General features: G+C 57.5%; 1 protein-coding gene across 2 annotated transcripts in view; it reads left to right on the forward strand.

Annotated features, from left to right (window-relative positions):
* Positions 1-19,114, forward strand: part of IFT43 (intraflagellar transport 43) — a 34,107-nt gene that overhangs the window by 5,140 nt on the left and 9,853 nt on the right. For both annotated transcript variants that reach the window (XR_009547262.1, XM_016191298.2), the window contains exons 3-5: positions 11,037-11,101; positions 17,015-17,047; positions 17,511-17,557. Coding sequence is in view for 1 of the 2 variants with exons in the window: in XM_016191298.2 (XP_016046784.2) it covers positions 11,037-11,101; positions 17,015-17,047; positions 17,511-17,557 (145 nt within the window). In the remaining variant the exon portion in view is untranslated. The remainder of the gene's footprint in view (positions 1-11,036; positions 11,102-17,014; positions 17,048-17,510; positions 17,558-19,114) is intronic.

Consider the following 19,114-nt stretch of genomic DNA (forward strand, 5'->3'; position numbering starts at 1 on the left):
TTTATTTGTTTGTTTGTTTTTACCAGAGAACAAATCAGCTCTGATTTATGGTGGTGCCGAGGATTGAATTTAGGACTTTGGAGCCTTAGGCATGAGAGTCACTTTGCATAACCATTATGCTATCTACCTCTGCCCAACATTTTTATTTTAACTCAGTTGTTTTATTTGTAAGTCAGGAAACTTGATGTTAAAATCCAGATTCGGGACTTGTCTTTATTTATTTTGACATATATATGTATTATTATTATTTTTTACCAGAGCGCTGGTCAGCTCTGGCTTATGGTGGTGCTGGTGACTGGACCTGAGGCCTTTGATGCTTCAGGCGTGAGTCTTTTAGCAGAACCTTTATGCTGTCTCTTCAGCCAGGGCTTGTGTTTACACCATAACTCCAGACCCCCACCCCCAGAGTGTTGAGCTGGGTCTGATGACGGCAGCCTCCCTGCTCCCGTCCCTTCAGCTGGTCTCCAGGCATCAGGGGCACCCCCCCCCCCCAGCTCTGCTCTCCAGTGGCCTGGAGGCTTCTCTCAGGATGGCTTGAGTCCAGGCAGCCTCTGGTACCACTAGCCCGGCTTCGACTGCGTGCAGGTGACACCAGCCAGCACCAAGCAGGTGTGACTGTTCCCAGGGCAAGGCGACCTGCCGGGGGGGCAGGGCCAGGGGCTGCCGACACCCCGTTCTGGGCAGTGCTTTTGCTCCTGGGGACCCCTGGCTTCCTGCCCCGCAGTGTCCAGGCTCCCAGGAGTCGGGTCTGCGCCGCAGGCAGGAAGAGGGGGGAGCTGGTTGCAGAGCTCAGGGTGCGCCGGCCGGCTGTGCGTTCCTGCTCGTGTCGGGGACAGCGACAGGGACCCCACCGGGTAGGCCTTCAGGTATGGCTCCTTGTCTGGAGCCAACCTCTGTGCCCAGAAAGCTCCCAGAAGACAGGTGGCAGCTGGCCTGTCAGTTTGGATTGTGTATGGAAAGAAAGACTTTTCTTCTTTTAAATTTTATTAGTGACTTAATATTGATCTACATGAAAGGTTTATTTTTAGTGATGAAAAAAGAGTCACATTCCTCTCCAGTTTTTTCTATTTCTTTCTCCCCCCCTTTTCTTTTTTTGCCTCCAGGGTTATCGCTGGGGCTCAGTGCCTGCACTACAAATCCACTGCTCCTGGAGGCCACTTCTTCCATTTTGTTGTTATTGATGTCATTGTTGTTGGATAGGACAGAGAGAAATGGAGAGAGGAGGGGAAAACAGAGAGAAAGACAGACACCTGCAGACCTGCCTGTGAAGCGACTCCCCTGCAGGTAGGAAGCTGGGGGCTCGAACTGGGATCCTCACGCCGGTCCCCGTGCTTCACACCACGTGCGTTCAACCTGCTACGCTACCACCCAGCCCCCTCTCTTTCCCTTTCTTTCATTGGATAGGACAGAGAGAAATTGAGAGGGGAGGGGGAGATAGAGAGAGAGAGAGACACCTGCACATTGTTTCACCACTCATAACACACCCCCCCCCCCCCGCAGGTGGGGACTGGGGGCTTGAACCCTGGCCCTTGTGTGTGGGAATGTGAGTGTGTGCCGGTCCGCTCTCCAGTTTTCTAATTTGAAATGAAGGTCGAGTGCGCTCAGGCTACAGGGTGCAGACGGAGAGGCCGTGTGACTGGGTCTCCTCCAGCCACTGGTGGAGCCAGAGTGCGTGCAGGTGACGGGCCTCTTCCTCGGCCTCTCAGAGGCCTGGGGAGACTGCACTCCGCGCCCCCCGCTGCAAGGCCGTCACCCAGAGCCTCACCGTCTGCCTGGTGCTTCTGAGGGATCAGAGACAGGCTGCATGTGGTCTGTGGCTCGGCAGATCTGGTTTGTGCCTCTTTCTCGAGGACGGTTGTAAAGGTGGAAGCTGAGGCCCAGAGCCCAGGAATCTCTCAAGAAATGGCCGACCATCATGGCACAGGGACCCTGGCGCCTTCCGGTTTTCCTTGTGCTCAGGTGGGCTAAGGTTCTGTGACCCGGGTGGGCAGGCAGGGCGCTGAGAAGAACAAGGAACATTTGTTGAATTGAAAAGAGCCCCTGTGAGGGAGAGAGAGAGAGACACCAGAGCCCTGCTCAGCTCTGGCTGATGGTGGTGCTGGGGACGGAACCTGTGACCTCAGAGCTCAGGCAGGAGAGGCTTTTGGCTGTCTCCTAGCCCATTTTATTTGTATTCATTTATTTATTTATTTTGCGCATCCTGTCCCAGAAACGCCCACTTATCTCCTCCCAAAAGATTTCACTGCCGTACAGGAAGTTTATGAGTCCGTAGAAGAGAGATCTGCTGTCCCATCCAGGACTGTCCCATCTGTGACTTGTGTGTCTCACTTGCCTCCAATCTCTGTGGGGCTCAGCTCTTTTTTTTTTTTTTTTTTAAAGAATTTATTTATTTATTCATGAGAAAGATAGGAGGAGAGAAAGAACCAGCCATCACTCTGGTCCATGTGCTGCCAGGGATTGAACTCAGGACCTTGTGCTTGGGAGTCTAGTGCCTTAGCCACTGCGCCACCTCCCAGACCACAGGGGCTCAGCTCTCTATTCCGTGGCCTGTCCTTGTAGTACTAACGGCGTGTGTCTGGGCCATGTCACAGCTGAGCCTCGTGGCAGCACCGGAAGCAGAGGCCGAGGACACTCGGGGCTTGGAGACAAGCGTTACGCAGCTCGGTTCATCCTAGGCTGAGGCCTGCTTCCTCTGACTTATGGCCAGGTGCTTCTGCCGCCCTGCCCGCTGTCAAGGGAGATACAGAGACCTCCAGTCGAGAGAGACAGATTCAGAATCCCTCTGGGGCAGAAATAAGCTCCCTTTCCCTGGATCCCTTCAGTGTTTGAGGCCCAGCTGGACCTCCCCCACCCCAGCCGGCCCCTCAAGCCTTTCTTCCTCCCAAGATGCAGAGCTGACCGGGAGCCAGAGTCCCTCTCTGGAATCCCAGCAATGCTCTGAGTCCACGTTCCCAAATTAGGCCGTTTCCTCATCTCCCCAGCTGCCGGCTCAGCTGGAGCTCCCCGGGGTGCTGAGAGCTTGGTCTCCCCGCCTGCACCCTGGCCGACCGTGCAGTTATTTTCAGCCCAATGGGTTATCTGCTGACCCTTTTTTGGTGACATTTTTCTCCTTTCTCACAAGCCTGGCTATCCCTGTTGGTGGCATCCCCCAGCGCCCTTTCTCCGTGGGTGGGACCCCAGCCCGGTGCCGGGGTGACGTCCTCCACCAGGGATGCAGGGAACCCCACAGCAGGCTGGTCAGCCGTCTGCAGGAGGCGGAGCTGCTCGGCGTGCCTCGGCCCTGAACCCCCCTTGGCGCAGCCAGCTGGGCCCGGCTGACCGTCCCCAGAGCCAGCTGGCCATGGGCGCAGTGTCCTCTCCCGGAGCCCCGCCCAGCCCTGCAGCACTCCTGCTCCGTCCTGTCTGTCCTCCATCTGGGGGAGGACAGCCTCTCTTGCTGGCTCCCTACAAGCCTGGGAGCACTGAGGGTCCCCGCCAGGAGCTAACCCACCTCTGCCCAGTGTCTTTCGGGTAGGGTACACCATCACACGCCTGTCTGCTCACCCACTGAGCGCCAGTCACGCAGGAAGTGGAGTTGGGTTGTTGGGGGGGTTTAGTAAGAGAATGTTTATTTTTAAAATTTTTCATGAGTGGTAGCGCAGCAGGTTAAGAGCAGGTGGTGCAAAGCACAAGGACCAGCATAAGGATCCCGGTTTGAGCCCCCGGCTCCCCACCTGCAGGGGGGGTCACTTCACAGGCGGTGAAGCAGGTCTGCAGGTGTCTGTCTTTCTCTCCCCCTCTGTCTTCCCCTCCTCTCTCCATTTCTCTCTGTCCTATCCAACAATGACGACATCAATAACTACAACAATAATAACTACATCAATAAAACAAAGGGATAAATAAATAAAAAATTTCAACTTAGTTGCTTTTTGGAGAGAGAAAGAGGGAGGGAGGGAGGGAGAGAGAGACCTGTAGCCCTGCTTCAGCACTCGGGAAGCCCCCGCAGGTGGGGACCGGCTCCTTGCACGTGGTAACATGCACCAACCAGCTGCACCACCATCCAGCCCCTAATTTAAAAAAAAAATTATTTCTGTTTTTTAAAAATGGAAATATTGGCAAGACCATAGGATAAGAGGGGTGCAATTCCACACAGTTCCCACCACCAGAGCTCCGTATCCCATCCCCCCCCCACTGCGAGTTTCCCTATTCTTTGTCCCCCGGGACCCAGGATCATTGTGGGGTGCAGAAGGTGGAAGGTCTGGCTTCTGTGATTGCTTCTCCACTGAACAGGGGTGCCTAATTTTTTTGATGAGTCATTTATTAATTGTCTACGAGATCCTAAGATTATGGGGGCAGGAGTTTCACCCCCACACCTGCCACTGAAGTTCTGTGTCCCCACGACGGGGGGGGGGGGGGCACGTCAGTTCTCACAGAGCCCCAGAACGAGCCTGTCCTCTTTGCTTTCTGTCCTCTGCGAGCTCATGCTTTTCAGCTCTCTGGACTCCACATATGAGCAAAGTGATCTGTGTGTTGCATCTGTGTTGTTTGTTTTTGCCACCAGGGTTATTGATGGGCCTTGATGCCTGGGCGCTGAGTCCACCACTCCCAGTGGTGGATCTCTCCCTCCCTCCCTCCCTTCCTTCCCTCCTTCCTTCTTTCCCCTCCTTCCTTCCCCTCCTTCCTTACTCCCTTCCTTTTTTATTTATTATTAGACAGAAGTTGAGAGGAGAGGGGGTGAGAGAGACAGACAGACACCTGCAGACCTGCTTCACCACTCATATCTGTCACCTGTCCTCTCCCACTGCTGAATCCAGACCTACCACTGGCTTCTGGAATATGGTTTTGCTGTCTGTCTGTTTTCCAAGTGGTACTTCTGGCAGAAAGAGGATGTAGAGGTCTCAGCCCCGGGTCGTGTCGTTTTCTCGTGGATTCCCCGAGAGGGACAGCAGAGCTCGCTAGCCGCCGCGCAGAGGTATCTGATACGTATCTGATGCGAGTGGTGCTCCCGGAAGCAGTGGCCAGAAACACGGGCACGCAGGGACCGGGGTCCCATCACTGTATAGTACGCCTTGCGTGAGTGCTGGGCTGAGTTCTCTGAATGGTTCATCTAGAGAAGCCTCAGAGCAGAAGAGCTTGGCGCCAGCGGCCTCGAGGTGGGAGGCCTCCTCACGGACTGAGAGGGCAGGGAACCCGGGAGGAATGGCCATCCCGTGGCCCATCTTCCCTGCCAGGCTGCCGCTGGCGGTGGCCACTAGGACCCACCCGGGAGCCTGTTTGAGAAAGTGCAGAGCAAGGCCTGAGAGCCCGACTGTGGGCTGATGAGCTGAACAGAGGTGAGAGCCTCCCATTCTGGTGCTGGTCCGTGAACGCTGTTAACTAGGAGGAAGCGAGAGCAGCACCAGCTCTGACCTGAGTCAGTAGAGTCCGAGGGGACCGGCCAATTCCGCTTTGTGCCTTTCCTGATTTGATGGGCAATTGTGAGGGGCAATGGTGCTTATTTTTTCATGTATTATTACTACTTTTTAAAAAATTTTGCCTCCAGGATTATCACTGGGGCTTTTTTTTTTTTTTTTAGTTAGAGGTTGAGAGATAGAGAAAGAGAAGGAGAACCAGCAAAATGGTTCTGCAAGACTCACCTTACTGAGCCTCTGAGGTCCCAGGTTCAGTCCCCAGCTGGCTCTCCAGCCCTAAGAACAATTCTTTTAAAAAAAATATTTATTTATTCCTTTTTGTTGCCTTTGTTGTTTTACTGTTGTAGTTATTATTGTTGTTATTGATGTTGTTGTTGGATAGGACAGAGAGAAATGAAGAGAGGAGGGAAGACAGAGAGGGGGAGAGAAAGACAGACACCTGCAGACTTGCTTCACCGCCTGTGAAGCGACTCCCCTGCAGGTGGGGAATCGGGGGCTCGAACCGGGATCCTTACGCCGGTCCTTGCGCTCTGTGCCACGTGCGCTTAACCCGCTGCGCTACCGCCCAACTCCCCTAAAAACAATTCTTAACAACAAAACTTTCTCTAAAAAAGGTTTTATTTTTTTAAAGACAGAGAAACTGTGAGTGAAAGCAAAGAGGGAGAGGCAGAGAGAGACACCAGCAGCCCCGCTTCACCACTCATGAAGCTTTCCTCCTGCAGGTGGGGCCCAGGGGGCTTGAACCCGGGTCCTTCCTTGTGCATGATGATGTGTACGCTTAACCAGATGCACCCCACCCAACCCCCCTCAAACAAAAAATCTCTACAATGTTGATAGTGTGTGGACTCTAGAATTTGGGAACCACCATTTTGGAAGCCAGGGAGCCCCCGTTAGGATTCGGGGGCCACAGGGGAGGGTTGCTGGCGAGCCCCCCCACCCCACCTCACGCGGCACCTTCTCTTCAGCCCCGGTGGGAGGAGACTGCCTTGGAGGCCTTCCCCCATGAGCACTTGGGTTTCTGGAAGCTTCGAGCATGTCTGCTCTGTCCAGCTGGCTCAGGCTGACGTAGCAAGTCTGGACTAGGTGTTGGGCAGGGCCGGAGGGTCTTGGTCCCCCGCCCCTCCATGGCGCACACGGCCTGCCGGCGTGGGGGTGGCGTGTGACAGCTTGCCCAGCTCTGGATTTGTGATGGGAGCTGAAAGGAATGTCGATACTGGCTGCGATACAAAAGGCAGGGGACACGGGTGTCTGGGGCGGCGGGGGGTGGGGAGCATCTGGAAGGTGTACCCCCTGAGGGGAGGGTTGATTTCTGTGGCCCCAGAGCCGGGTGAGGGGATGGACGCCATCCAGGGCAGAGTCCCAGCTGTGGTGACTCGTGGCTTCAGGGACGGAGACCTGGCCGCCGTTTCCCCTGAGTCATTGCCGTGGGCCTTGGAGGCCTGAGCTGACCGCCTGCTGGTCCCTGTTGGGGGGGGGCACAGGGAGATCACCCCAGGAACTGCTGGCCACCGGGGTGCCCCAGGGCTTTTGCACTCTTGGCTCAGTGCTTGTGGAGATGTAAGAGTGGGCTCCTGGAGCCAGTCTGCCTGGCGGCCCCCCAAAAAGCCTCGCCGTGTTGGCCTGCCCCTGAATTCTCACATCTGTACCCTCAGCTGTAGCTTTCCATCTACATTTCTCTCTCTCTCTCTCTCTCTCTCTCTCTCTCTCTCTCTCTCTCTTTCTTCCAGGGTTATCGCTGGGGCTTGGTGCCGGCACTGTGAATCCACTGCTCCTGGAGGCCTTTTTCCCCTTTTAGTGGATAAGATGGAGAAACAGAGAGGAGGGGGAGATAGAAAGACAGACACCTGTAGACATGCTTCACTGCTTGCAAAGAGCCACCCCCCTGCAGGTAGGGACCAGGGTCTTGAACCCGGGTCCTTGTGCTTTGTACTGTATGTACTTAATTGGGTGTGTCATCACTTGCCCCCCCCCCATTTCTACCTTTAAAAAAAATCTATTAATTTTGGATAGAGACAGAGGGAAGAAATTGAGAGGGGAAGGGGACGGACACACACACCCCTGCAGTCCTGTTTTACCCCTCCGGGAGCCTCCCCCCTGCAGGTGGGGTCTGGAGGCTTGAGCCTGGATCCTTGAGTTTTGTGATGGGAGCCCTGCCCTGCTAGGTGCGCCGGCACCTGGCCCCCACTGTCTGCGTTCCATCCTTGTCTGTTCAGAGACGCCGTAACCACTGTCACCCCTGAGTTTCGGGACATAGTCTCCATGTTTGCGGTGGAGCTGAGGGACTCCGGGCGCGAAAAAAAGACGCTGGGGAGGCCGGACCGTGAACGCCAGTTGTCGCGCTTGAGACCAGCTTTGAACCGCCAGCCATCGGCCTCCCTTCTTCCGACACAGGACGTCTCCCTCGCCTGGCGCTTGGTTCTCTGGGAGACGCTGGCTCGGCAGCAGAGACAGCCGTGCGGGCGCAGCCCAGCAGCCTTCAGCACAGCCTTCGAGCTTGAGAGTTGATTTCCAGCGTCACTCTGTTGTTCATTTATTTTACATTTACTCACTCTATTTATTGTATCTTATTTTGGATAGAGGCAGAGACTGAGAAAGACATGCCTGCTCCACCGCTCATGAAGGCGGGGGCTGGGGGCTTGAACCCAGGTCCTTGTGCATGGGAATGTGTTCACTCAGGGAGCCCACCGCCTGACAAGCAAGGGTCTTAAGTCCACTGAAAAAGGTGTGCGCTCTGCTGCGGCAGCTTGAAAGCAGTGCAGGGGCTGGGCAGGGGCTGTTCAAGCCCCCAGTCCCCACCTGCAGGGAGTGGGGGAGCTTCCCAAGTGGTGAAGTGGGTCTGCAGGTCTCTCTCCCTCCCTCCCTCCCTCCCTCCACACCTGTCTCCCCTTCCCTCTCAATTTCTCTCTGTCCCATCAAATAAAATAGAAAGAAAACAAAGGGGAGGGGAATGGTAACCAGGAGTGGGGATTCATAGTGCCGGCACCGAGCCCTAGTGATTAAAAAAAAAAAAAAAAAAAAGAGGAAGAAGGAAAGAAAGAAAGAAAGGAAAGTGGAAGAAAAAGGGGCACTGGGCCCTGGCACACCCAGTTAAGAGCACATAGTGCTAAGTGCAAGGGCCCACGCGAGCAGGGTGAAAGCTTCACAGGCAGTGAAGCAGGGCTGTAGGCATCTGTTTCCCTCCTCTCGCAGTTTCTCTCTGTCCTATCCAGTTAAAAAAAAAACAAAATACAGTGTCTGCCCGCAGAGGGTCAGTCATAAGCTGGGTGACACTTCCCCTCCAGGACCTGGTGACCTTAGTGTGAGGGGGAGCCCCAGCCTGTGCCGTGGAGGACAGCCCCGGGCACCACACACACGCTCAGAATCCTCAGCCTCCTCTCCCAGCTGCACCTTTTGGGGCACTGGAGCAGGGGCGGGTGTGTTCTCAGCCTGCGGCCCCACCTGGACTCTGGAACCTTCTAGAAGCCGGCGGAGGGCAGGCGTGGACTGTACAGTCGGCCCCACATTCCCATTTCCCCGGTGTCTTTTCTGTGGGGCATCTCTGCCCACTGGGCCCGCTGCTTTGGAAGCAGGGGCCTAACTCCTCTCATGACACACAGTCATTTCTCCGGAACTTTCAAGAGCGAGCGTGCGAGAAGCTTCTCAACCCAAAAGGCTCCTTTTTTGGCACTGCGGCATCCTTCCCGTGCCGGCATCCCAAGAATCCGGGGCAACCATATAAAGATCAGAAGCTCGTCAGGCCCCAGGGCCCCCTGTGACTTGGCCATTCCAGCCGGACGGGACCATATAAAGAGGCCCTTCCCCGGGCTCCCCGCTCCCCGAGGCTCGCACCCGGGACAGGGCCTGCTAGGCCCGTGGCCTCCGCGCCCAGCTCCCTGTCTGTGTCATCCCCGCCCGGTTTATTTTTGGAGGGAACACATTCTTGCTTTTGCGGGACAGCTATGTGGGGTCCTGCCCCCATCCCAGCTGCTCTGCTCTGTTCCCACACTCCAGTCGTGACTCCAGCTCCCAGGAGTGGGACACGGGGCCAGGGCCACCATTGCCCGCCCCCATTTCTGTCCCTCCTGGGGCTGCACACTCTAAGGCTTTCTTTTCCTTTTTTTTTTTTTTTTAACAAGGAAAAGTTTGGGTCATGTTACCTGGTAGTAAATCTGCCCAAATTGAGTGTTTTTCCCATCATTCACTGGGGGTTATGCCTCTTGAGTTGGGGCCTCCACACCTTGTCATCTCTGGCTTTTAGGATTGTTTTTTTTTTGGCCTCCAGGATTATTGCTGGGGCTCCGTGCCTGCGCTATGAATCTATTGCTCCTGGTGGCCATTTTCCTCAATTTATTGGGTAGAACACAGAACAATGAGAGAAGAAGGGGAAATAGTGAGGGGAGAGAAAGATGGACACCTGCAGACCTGCTTCACCGCCTGTGAAGCGACCCCTACCCCCTGCTGATGGGGTAGGGGCTCGAACCAGGATCCTTGCAGTTTCAACTATGTCCACTTAACCCGATGTGCTACCACCCGCCCCCCTTTTTCTTTTTTTTATTGTCACCAGGGTTGTTGCTGGTTTCCTTGCTGGCAGTATGAGCCCACCACTCCTGAAGGCCATGTTCTCCTTTTTCTTTTTAAAAAATATTTATTTATTTACCAGAGCACTGCTCAGCTCTGGCTTATGGCGGTGCAGAGGATTGAACCTGGGACTTTGGAGCCTCAGGCATGAGAGTCTGTTTGCAGAACCGTTATGCTGTCTACCCCTGCCCCCCTTTTTCTTTTTTCTACTTTATTTGATAGGACAGAATGAAACTGAGAGGGGCGTGGGAGATCAAGAAGGAGAGAGACAGAGACCTGCAGGCCTGCTTCACCGCTCATGAAGCGTCCCTCCTGCAGCAGGGGGGCACGGGCTTGAACCTGGGTCCTTGTACATGGTAACAGGTGCACTCTGCCAGCACACCACCGCCGGCCCCCGCCCCCACCTTGACATGAGTGATAGTGGCAGGGCTGAGTGAAGTCGCCATGCTGGGAATGCTCCATCCCTTTTCTCAGCCTTGCCACTGGTCACTCCGCCTGGCTCTGAGGTAAACAGGCTCTCTGTGGCTCCCCCTGCCCCCTGATTTAATCTCGACCGAGAATGAAGTAGAGGTAAGGAAGCAGAGGGAGGCCATGTGCACTGCTTCATGACTGGTGAAGCTTCCCCCTTGCAGGTGGGGAGTGGGGGCTTGAACCCACGTCCTTGAGCATGGCAACACGTATGCTTAACCGCGTGCACCACTGCTTGGCCCCATCTTGAGCATTTCCAAGGCCTTTGGAAGCCATTGCCAGGTTTTTTAAAAGCCTTGTATTTTATTGGCCACACATGAGGAGAGCTTCCCAGGAGGCCCCGGGGAGGAGAGAGGAACCAGAGAGCCGCTCTGGAACGTGAGGAGCCGGGGCGCGAACCGGGAGCTCCAGGCATGAGAGGCTGGCGCTGCATCATTCGAGCTATTTCCCTGGACTCCAGATGTTGCCAAGCCTCCACCCCCTCCACACACACACAGCGTGCCGATTTCTGTGCTCACCGGAAGGGCAGGGGGCACCCAGTTTGTCCCTCCAGGCGCAAGTCCCGTGGGTGGTCTGGTTGACGCCAGCACCCAGTGACCCTGCGACTCTCCTCTCCCACAGGGGCCGCCGCCCAAGCCACCCCGCAGGCAGGGCGGGTGGACGGACGATTCCTTGAGGATGTCCCGGTGAGTGGTAGCGCCTGGGTGTGGGGGGGTTTATCTTATATTTTTAAATGTATTTGATTGATTGACTGATTGGATAGAGACACAGAGCAATTGAGAGAGAAGGGGGAGATAGGGAAGGGAGGGAACGAGAGAGAGAGAGAGACCTTCAACCCTGCTTCACCAGTCATGAAGCTTCCCCTGCAGATGGGGACCCAGGGCTTGAACCTGGGTCGTTGCACATGGTAACATGTGCTCAACCAGGTATACCACCTCCTGACCCTCCACCCACATACCTCTTCCCCATTTCTTTTTTAAATTATCTTTATTCACTGGATAGAGACAGCCAGAAATTGAGAGGAATGGGGAGACAGAAAGAGGAAGAGAAGCAGAGAGAGAGAGAGACAGAGACACCTGCAGACCTGCTTCACCACTCATGAAGTTTTCCCTGTGCAGATGGGGACCGGGGGCTTGAACCTGGGTCATTGCACATGGTAACGTGCGCTCAACCAGGCATGCTACCGCCTGACTCCCCTCTCTCTTCCTTCCTTCCTTCCTTCCTCCCTCCCTTTCTCTCTCTCTCTCTCTCTCTCTCTCTCTCTTTCTCGAGTAAAGACAGAGAGAAATTGGGGGGGGGAGAAGGAGGGAGGGAGGGAGCCCTGCCCTGCTTCACTACTCGTGAAGCTTCTCCCCTGCAGGTGGGGACCAGGGGCTTGAACCCCAGTCCTTGTGCATGGCCACCACCCGGCCCCCTGTCCACACTCTCTGCATAACCTTGGCTTAGTCTTGGGGGCTCCCAGACAGAGGCTGCTGCCCCTGGACATTCCCTGGGACTGTTGAGGTGGTATTTCCTCTCTCCTCGGGACATTGTCTCTGCCTCCCTCCCCACCCCTCCTCCTGAGTGTGCCCCTTAGCCCCACACCCCAAATGGCGCCCCCACCTTCCCTGAAACTCATGCTACCACCGTGGGGGCTGCCCATGCCCCTCTGTCAGCTCGCTGGTTTCTCAGCAGACATGGAGCGTCCACTGCCAGCTGTCTGCCCGAGATGCCCACGGCCTAGCCGTGTCTGCTGGGAACACTGGCACAGCCCACAACCACAGCCGGGGTCCTCTGTGTCACGAGTTCCTGGGGGACAGCTAGTCCCGGGTCCCGTCCCTGTGTGGGGCTGGTCCCCCCAGCACTGGTGACCAAGGGCCGGCTGAACCATCAGGAGCTGTGGGTCTCTGGGGGAAGAAGAGGGGAGCCCGCACCCCACTGTCCTGTGGGTGGGGCCCCACGGCATCCCTGCCCTGCCCTGCCCATGGGTCCCTGGCGCCCCTGCCCCATGGTCCTGCTTGCTGGGGCTCCGGGGCTGTTGGAGGCGGGAGCGATGGGGTGCAGAGACCCCTCAGTGAGGACGTGAGAGGCTGCACGAGGGTCCTGCCCCAGCCCCTCCAGGCCCCCACAGTGAGCAATCATCTCTGAGTCAGGGGCAGAGGCTGGGCGGTGGCACATGCAAAAGAGTGCACACCGGGACCCGGGTTCAAGTCCCCACTCCCCACCTGCAGGGGGGAAGCTTCATGAGTGGTGGAGTCTCTCAGTGCCTCTCCCTCTCTGCCCGAAATAAATAAAAATAAAATAGAATAAAGGAACTGGGGCAGGTCGGTTATCACCCCCAGCCCATAACCATGTCTGGGACTCTGCAGGACAGACACCCCCCAGAGAGACTGAGGGAGGTGCAGGAAGGCCTGGCTCGGGGGCCCTAGGCTGCCCCAGCAGGAAGCAGGAGGGTGCCGAGGGTCTCAGTGACCCCCCTTGCTGGATTCACACAGCCCCCAGCCCCCCAGGCAACAGGAGGCAGACCCTTAGCCTTGGTCGGCAGGGAAGGTGGACTTCAGGCCCGTCCTTTGTCCGTCGCCCACGGCCAGACCACCCCAGAGAGCGCAGCTCGGCGCCAGGAGTCCTCGGTCCAGCGCCACCGGGGCTGGGGGACAGACAGAGCTGAGCAAAGGGCCACGGGGCCGGGACAGAGGCAGGAAGGGCGTCTGGTTAAGCTTTGTCCCTGAGTGTCCGTCTGGGGGTCCGTGCCTGCCTTCTCGGCGAGGGAGCCGGGCCAGTAATGGCCCCTCGGGGACTGGAGGACTTTGTCTCAATGTCAGCCGTCACTCCCAATCACCCTCTCCTCCCCGCCATTAATTCTCGCTCGGGATCGGGGGGCTTGTCCATCTATCACTCGTAATTGACACTAAATGATCTGTCAGTTTATTGATGAACGGCAGGGGTGGAATTGTCACCATATATTTCACTTTCTAACAGCTCCTCCTGACAATTTTGCCTTGTCCATCTCGGCTCCAAACAGAAGTCTGCACGGCCACGCGGCTGCCCGGCGCCGGCCACTTCCGCACGCGCCAAGGGCACGAGGTGGCGGGGACAGGGGGACAGGGGCCGCGGGGGGACGGCCACGTGCCACCCTGAGGTCGCCCCAGCCCTCCACCTCCTCTTTCTCCCTCTTTCTCTCTCTCAATGGTGCGCACGTTGCAAGAATGCTAAGGGGCCCTGTCCTCTGCGCACGTGTCATTGCCACAGCAAAGACATGCGGCCTCTGCGGGCTGAGCGCTGGGGACCCCCGTGTCTGTTTCTTCGGGAGGCGGCTCAGGGGTGGGACACACAGGTGGGGTCGTGGGGCCAGCGTGTGGGTGTCCCCCCAAGGAAGAGCCCCCTGGACCACACCTCTGGGTTGCTCCCTGCTCCCTTAAAAAAAAAAAAAAAGGTTTTTGTTGTTGTTAAACTTTTTTTTTTTTGACCAAGGAGATAGTAAAATGATCCTGCAAATGACTCTCCTGCTTGAAGCTCTGAAGTCCCAGGTTCAATCCCTAGCACCACCATCAGCCAAAGCTGAGCAGGGCTCTTGGTCCTCTCTCTCTCTCTCTCTCTCTTTCACTAAAGTAAAATAAGTTTTTAAAATAAGAAAGAAAGAGTGGGGAATTACTGGGGCATATGTAAATGCACGGAACATGCTTATGTAGTTTTTAAAAATACATTCTTCACTTACTGGATGGAGACAGAAATTGAGAGGGGAGGAAGAGACAGAGCAGAAGAGAGAGACAGAGAGACACCTGCAGCCCTGCTTCACTTGTGAAGCCTCCCCCCTGCAGGTGGGGACCGAAGGCTTGACCCTGGGTCCTTGCGCACTGTGATGTGAGCGCTTGGTGGGGCGTGCCGGCCCCGAGTAATTTAGTCTTCGGAAGATTCCCTGTGGGTGGATAGCTGCAAGCCCACGAGTTCGTGATAGCATGTGAAGACCCCCCCCCCCCAGCCCCAGAGAATTTCTTCTTGTTGGGTGATCAGGACTCTGTGGGTGTGTGTGTGTCAGCGCCTGGGAGACGAGGCGCTCTTTGCATCGCCATGCAGGCCCGCCCCATGCAGCCTTCCCAGCTGGGCTGACGGGCAGCCAGGGTCCACACCTGGTCCCCAGACCCCAGCCGCCTGCGCCTCGTGTCTGCAGTGCCCGCCCCACCCGCCCCGCGTCTGTGGCGCTGCGGGCCGTTGGTGTGCAGGGTCCCGCGCGGTGCTGCGGGCTGGGCCTTCCAGCCCTGGTGTTGGCATCGCCCACTCCTCTGTCCTGCTGCTTGCGACTCCGTTGGGTCAGACTGCAGCCCACAGGGTTTGGGGAGGCATGCTGTGTGGACGCCGCTGTGTGGACGGTGCTGTGTGGACGCCGCTGTGTGGACGCCGCTGTGTGGACGGTGCTGTGTGGACGCCGCTGTGTGGACGGTGCTGTGTGGACGCCGCTGTGTGGACGGTGCTGTGTGGATGGTGCAGTGTGGACGGTGCAGTGTAGACGCTGCTGTGTGGATGGTGCTGTGTGGACGCCGCTGTGTGGACGCCGCTGTGTCCCCTCCATGGTCTGGTGCCTGGAACACAATGTCTGCCTAGAATCTTCCTCTCCGAGACCAGGTGCTTCATTTTGACACTTTTCTTTAAAAAGTAGATTTTATTTATTTACTAATTTATTCTGGATAAAGAGGCGAGGAGGGCTAGAGATAGAGACGCCCACAGCCCCGCCCCCTGCTCGGGAAGCCTCCCCCTGCAGCTGGGGCCGGGGGCTTGAACCCGCCGCACATAGCCGCTCCCTGCCCGGCCCTGCACTGTGGATGCTGCTCTCCCCGCTGAGGCGCTGCCCGCCAGGCCGGAGAGACAGGCTGTTGCGTTTCCACAGACGCCACAGACGGAGCCCGGGCCGGTGCGGGATGACCCGGCGGCCTCCTGGCTCCAGAGGTGATGGGGGTCACCGAGGGGCGTCGGGGGAGTAGGGCGAGCCCGGCGCGCTCAGTCCGCACCCCCAGGCCCCAGTGCTGACACCCCCACATGGGCCTCCTGGGCAGGGCGCAGGCCCGAGGGACCTCACTGCTCTCACCACAGCCCCGTGGGCACGCACAGTTTTTCTTTAAACTTTATTTTATTTGCTAGGACACAGAGAAGTTGAGAGGTAAGGAGAGAGAGAGAGAACTGCAGCCCTGCTCCACCACTCATGAAGCTTCCCCCCTGCAGGTGGACAAGGAGCTTGAACCCGGGGCCTTGTGTATGTGGTACATGCACGCAGCCAGTGCACCATCTCCCAGACCCCCCTTTTTGTTTTTGTTTGTTTGTTTGTTTGTTTTTAATAGACTATAACTTTTGTCTTCTGGAGATGAGAGAGTGGGGCTGTCAGGGCTGCCTCCCCGTCCTCGCTATGAGAAACAGGGTGTTGGGTGTTGATGATGGCACCGTGGGCTGCAGAGGGTGGGGTGTGCGGGTCTAGAAGCTTCTCAGAAAGCTTGAAGGGGGCCTGGAGCTCAGCCCTGGGGTTTGAGGCTTGGGGGCAGAGGGCCGGGCATGGGGCAGCCTCCCAGGCAGGCGTCCAGGCCTGTGGCCGGCTGGGCCCCGGGCTCCTCTAGCAGCCATGTGTGCGTCCACGTCAGCTATTTCCATAACGGAGTTTGCCCCTAACCCCTTTCTCCGTGTTTGAATCCCTCCCTGATAAACGTTCCTGCCGGGACAGTGGTGTCATTCCAACGGGGCCAGCAGGGGGCGGCCGGCGCCCAGGAATTGCCCTATTGGCCGCCCTTCCGCTTGGCGGGCTGCTCCCAGCCTGTCACCCCGACGCCTGCTGTGTCCTCGGGAGCTGACCCGGACCCCCAGCGTGCCGGCATCCGGGCGCAGCCCCTGAAGACACACCGGACACGGTGCACAGGAGGAGGGGAGTGGGGGACTCGTGGTCCGGGGCACACGGGTGGCGTCCTGAGGGAGGCCTGGGCACAGCCCAGGGCACGGGGACCCCAGAGAATGAGGAGGGAGACTTCCCTTCAGGCGGGGCTCAGCTCACGGCGGGGGCAGAGGGACCCCTGCCAGCCAGCGGCAAACCCAGACCCAAGGGGAACGCCGGCGTCTGTGTCCTGACTGAACCCATGTGTGGCGGGGACGGGCTCCCGCCGCCTGCGGGGCCTGTGGGCACCCCTCCCCCAGCCTGTCGGGGGCACGGATGCCAGTCCTCACCTGCAGGGGGGAAGCCTCACGAGCGGGGGAGTAGGGCTGCAGGTGTCTCTTCTCTCCCCCTGTCTCTCTGGAAAAAAGAGAAAGGGAAGAAAGGAAGGAAGATGGTGGTGCATCTGGTAGAGCGCACGTCACAGTGACAAGGTCCCGGGTTCGAGCCCCTGGGCCCCACCTGCAGGGGGAAAGCCTCACGAGTGGTGAAGCAGGCCTGCAGGTCTGCCTCTCTCATCTCTACCTCATCTCCCTTCTCAATTCCTCTCTGACTCTATCCAATAATAAGTAAATAATATAACTTTAGAGAGAGAGAGAGAGGAATCCAGGGAAATGAAGCTCTTAGGGCATAGGACAGAGCCCTCGGGAGACGCTCAGAAGGTCCAACACACGAAGGCCAACGGGCTGTCACAAAGGTTGTCTTTCTTTTCCAGGTTGGGGAGGAAGGCCTCGGAAGAAACCAAAAAGTATGTTCGCAGTGCCCATCTCAACAGGGTGGGCCTGGTGGCCACTGCGAGCTCAGCCCCTTCAGAAGTAGGCAGTGGGGCTCGCACGCCCCGGGTTCGAGCCCGGCCGCCAGCACTGGCACCTTCTGCCTCTGCCTCTCCGTCCCTCACAGTCAGCCTGGAGCGGTGAAGCCCAGCGGCTTCACGCAGGACGGCTTAAACGAGGACGGAGGGTTGCAGTCTGGGCCTGGGGTCGTGCTCGGACATCACTGCCCCGTCTACCCCCACCTGGGGCTTGTGGCAGATTGAGCCCTGGGTGCTGCCTTGCTGGTGGGCACAAGCGGGGGCGGGGGGCGGCACTGAGAAGAGCTTTCCCCAGAGACGGCTGCCAGAGAGCTTTCTGGGTAGAGGGAGGGCGGGGTGGGGTGTGGGTGCCCCCGGGGGGGCTGAAGCTCACCGTCACTTTCTTCTTTTGGGGGGATAGCCAGCGCCTCAGACAGCAGAGCCAGGAGACCTTGGATGACGGTGGAGGTAAGACACCCCCACCCCAGGATGGCAGGGTTCCCAGAACTGCAGGACAGGCTCCCGGGGGAGGATGCAGCCCCCCCACCATCCCAGCCACTGACTGACTGTGGGAGGGAGGACTCGAACCCAGGACCCCAGCGCCCGCCACAGCAGGAGCCTGTGCTCAGAGCTGGTGGAATGGCTCACCTGGACAGCCGGCCTGCCTGCACCTGCTGTGCCCTGAGCACGCCCTGAGTTCCACCGAGGCCCCCACAGCACTGGGGGAAGCTTGGGTGGCTTCCTTCTGTCTCTCTGTCTGTCTGACACCGTAGACCCGGAGCAGGGGAGATGGTCTGGGAATCTTTGTGGCCAGGGGGGAGGTGATGGTTGGGGCTGATTGGTGCTCATTGGACGGGGTCCCGGTTCAGAGGTTTATGTCTCGGGGGGGGGGGCAGGTTGAAGGGTAGGAGAGCCCTGGGGCTGGGGCTGGGGGTCCCTGGACTCTGCTGGGGGGGTGCGTGCATCGGACGGAGGACAGGAGGGCTTGTCTGGAGAAGTCTTGGCTTGTCACCAGCCCTGGAGTGGATGGCCCTGTGTCTCCTTCAGCGCGAGGGCCTCGTGTCCGGAGGGCGTGAGCCCAGGGTGCTCAGCTCCGTCCCTCCTGACTCCGCAGCGCCCCTTGTGTCTGTCTGATTTCGCCTTTACCACGCTTGACCCGTCTGAGTGTGTAGACTTGTGGTCTTGCTTCAAATCGGGACAGTGTTGCTCATCGTTCCCTTTCTTCTTTCTTTCTTTCTTTCTTTCTTTCTTTCTTTCTTTCTTTCTTTCTTTCTTTCTCTCTCTCTTTCTTTCCCTCTCTCTCTCTCTCTCTCTATCTTTCTTTCTTTCTGTCTTTCTACTCCTCTACTTCCCTTTCTCTCTCTTCCTTTTATTTTGCCACCAGGACTACCACTGGGGACTCAGCGCCCGCACTGCTGACAGTCTCCTCCCCCCCCCCCCGCCTTTTTTTTTTTCTGTTTTCTTTCTTTTTCATGGAAGGTGAGAGACAGGGAGGTGCAGAGGGAGAAGGAGGAGCACCTGGTCCCTGCAGCACTGCGCCACCGCTCATGACGTGCTCCCCCCGCCCCAGCCCCCAGTACGGACCAAGGGCTTGAACCCAGGTCCTTGTGCATGGTGACAAGGTCACTCACCCAGCCCCAGGTGCACCTGCCTTTGTGTCTGTTTTTTTTTTTCCCCACTTCCAGGGATGATTTTGAGGCTCACAGAGGCTGTTCCACAATGTTCTGTTCGTTTTTATCGATTTTGTGGAGCCCTGCTCAGCTCTGGTTCATGGTGCTGCTGCGCACCGAACCCTCAGAGCCTCAGGCATGAGTCTCTGCAAAACCACTATGGCTGTCTCCCCAGCCCGAGGCCAGAGCGTTTATCTGTGGCTTTGGTCGCTGCCTTGTTCCCGGCTGAGCACAGAAGGCTCAGGACAGGATGAAGCTGACCCCAGTTGGGTCTATGACACTGTCCTCACTGGATGATGGGGCCACTCTGCCTCTCAGAGACTCCACGCACATGGGGACAGACAAGGCTCCGAGT

This window comes from Erinaceus europaeus, chromosome 22, assembly GCF_950295315.1.
Source record: "Erinaceus europaeus chromosome 22, mEriEur2.1, whole genome shotgun sequence".
NCBI lineage: Eukaryota > Metazoa > Chordata > Mammalia > Eulipotyphla > Erinaceidae > Erinaceus > Erinaceus europaeus.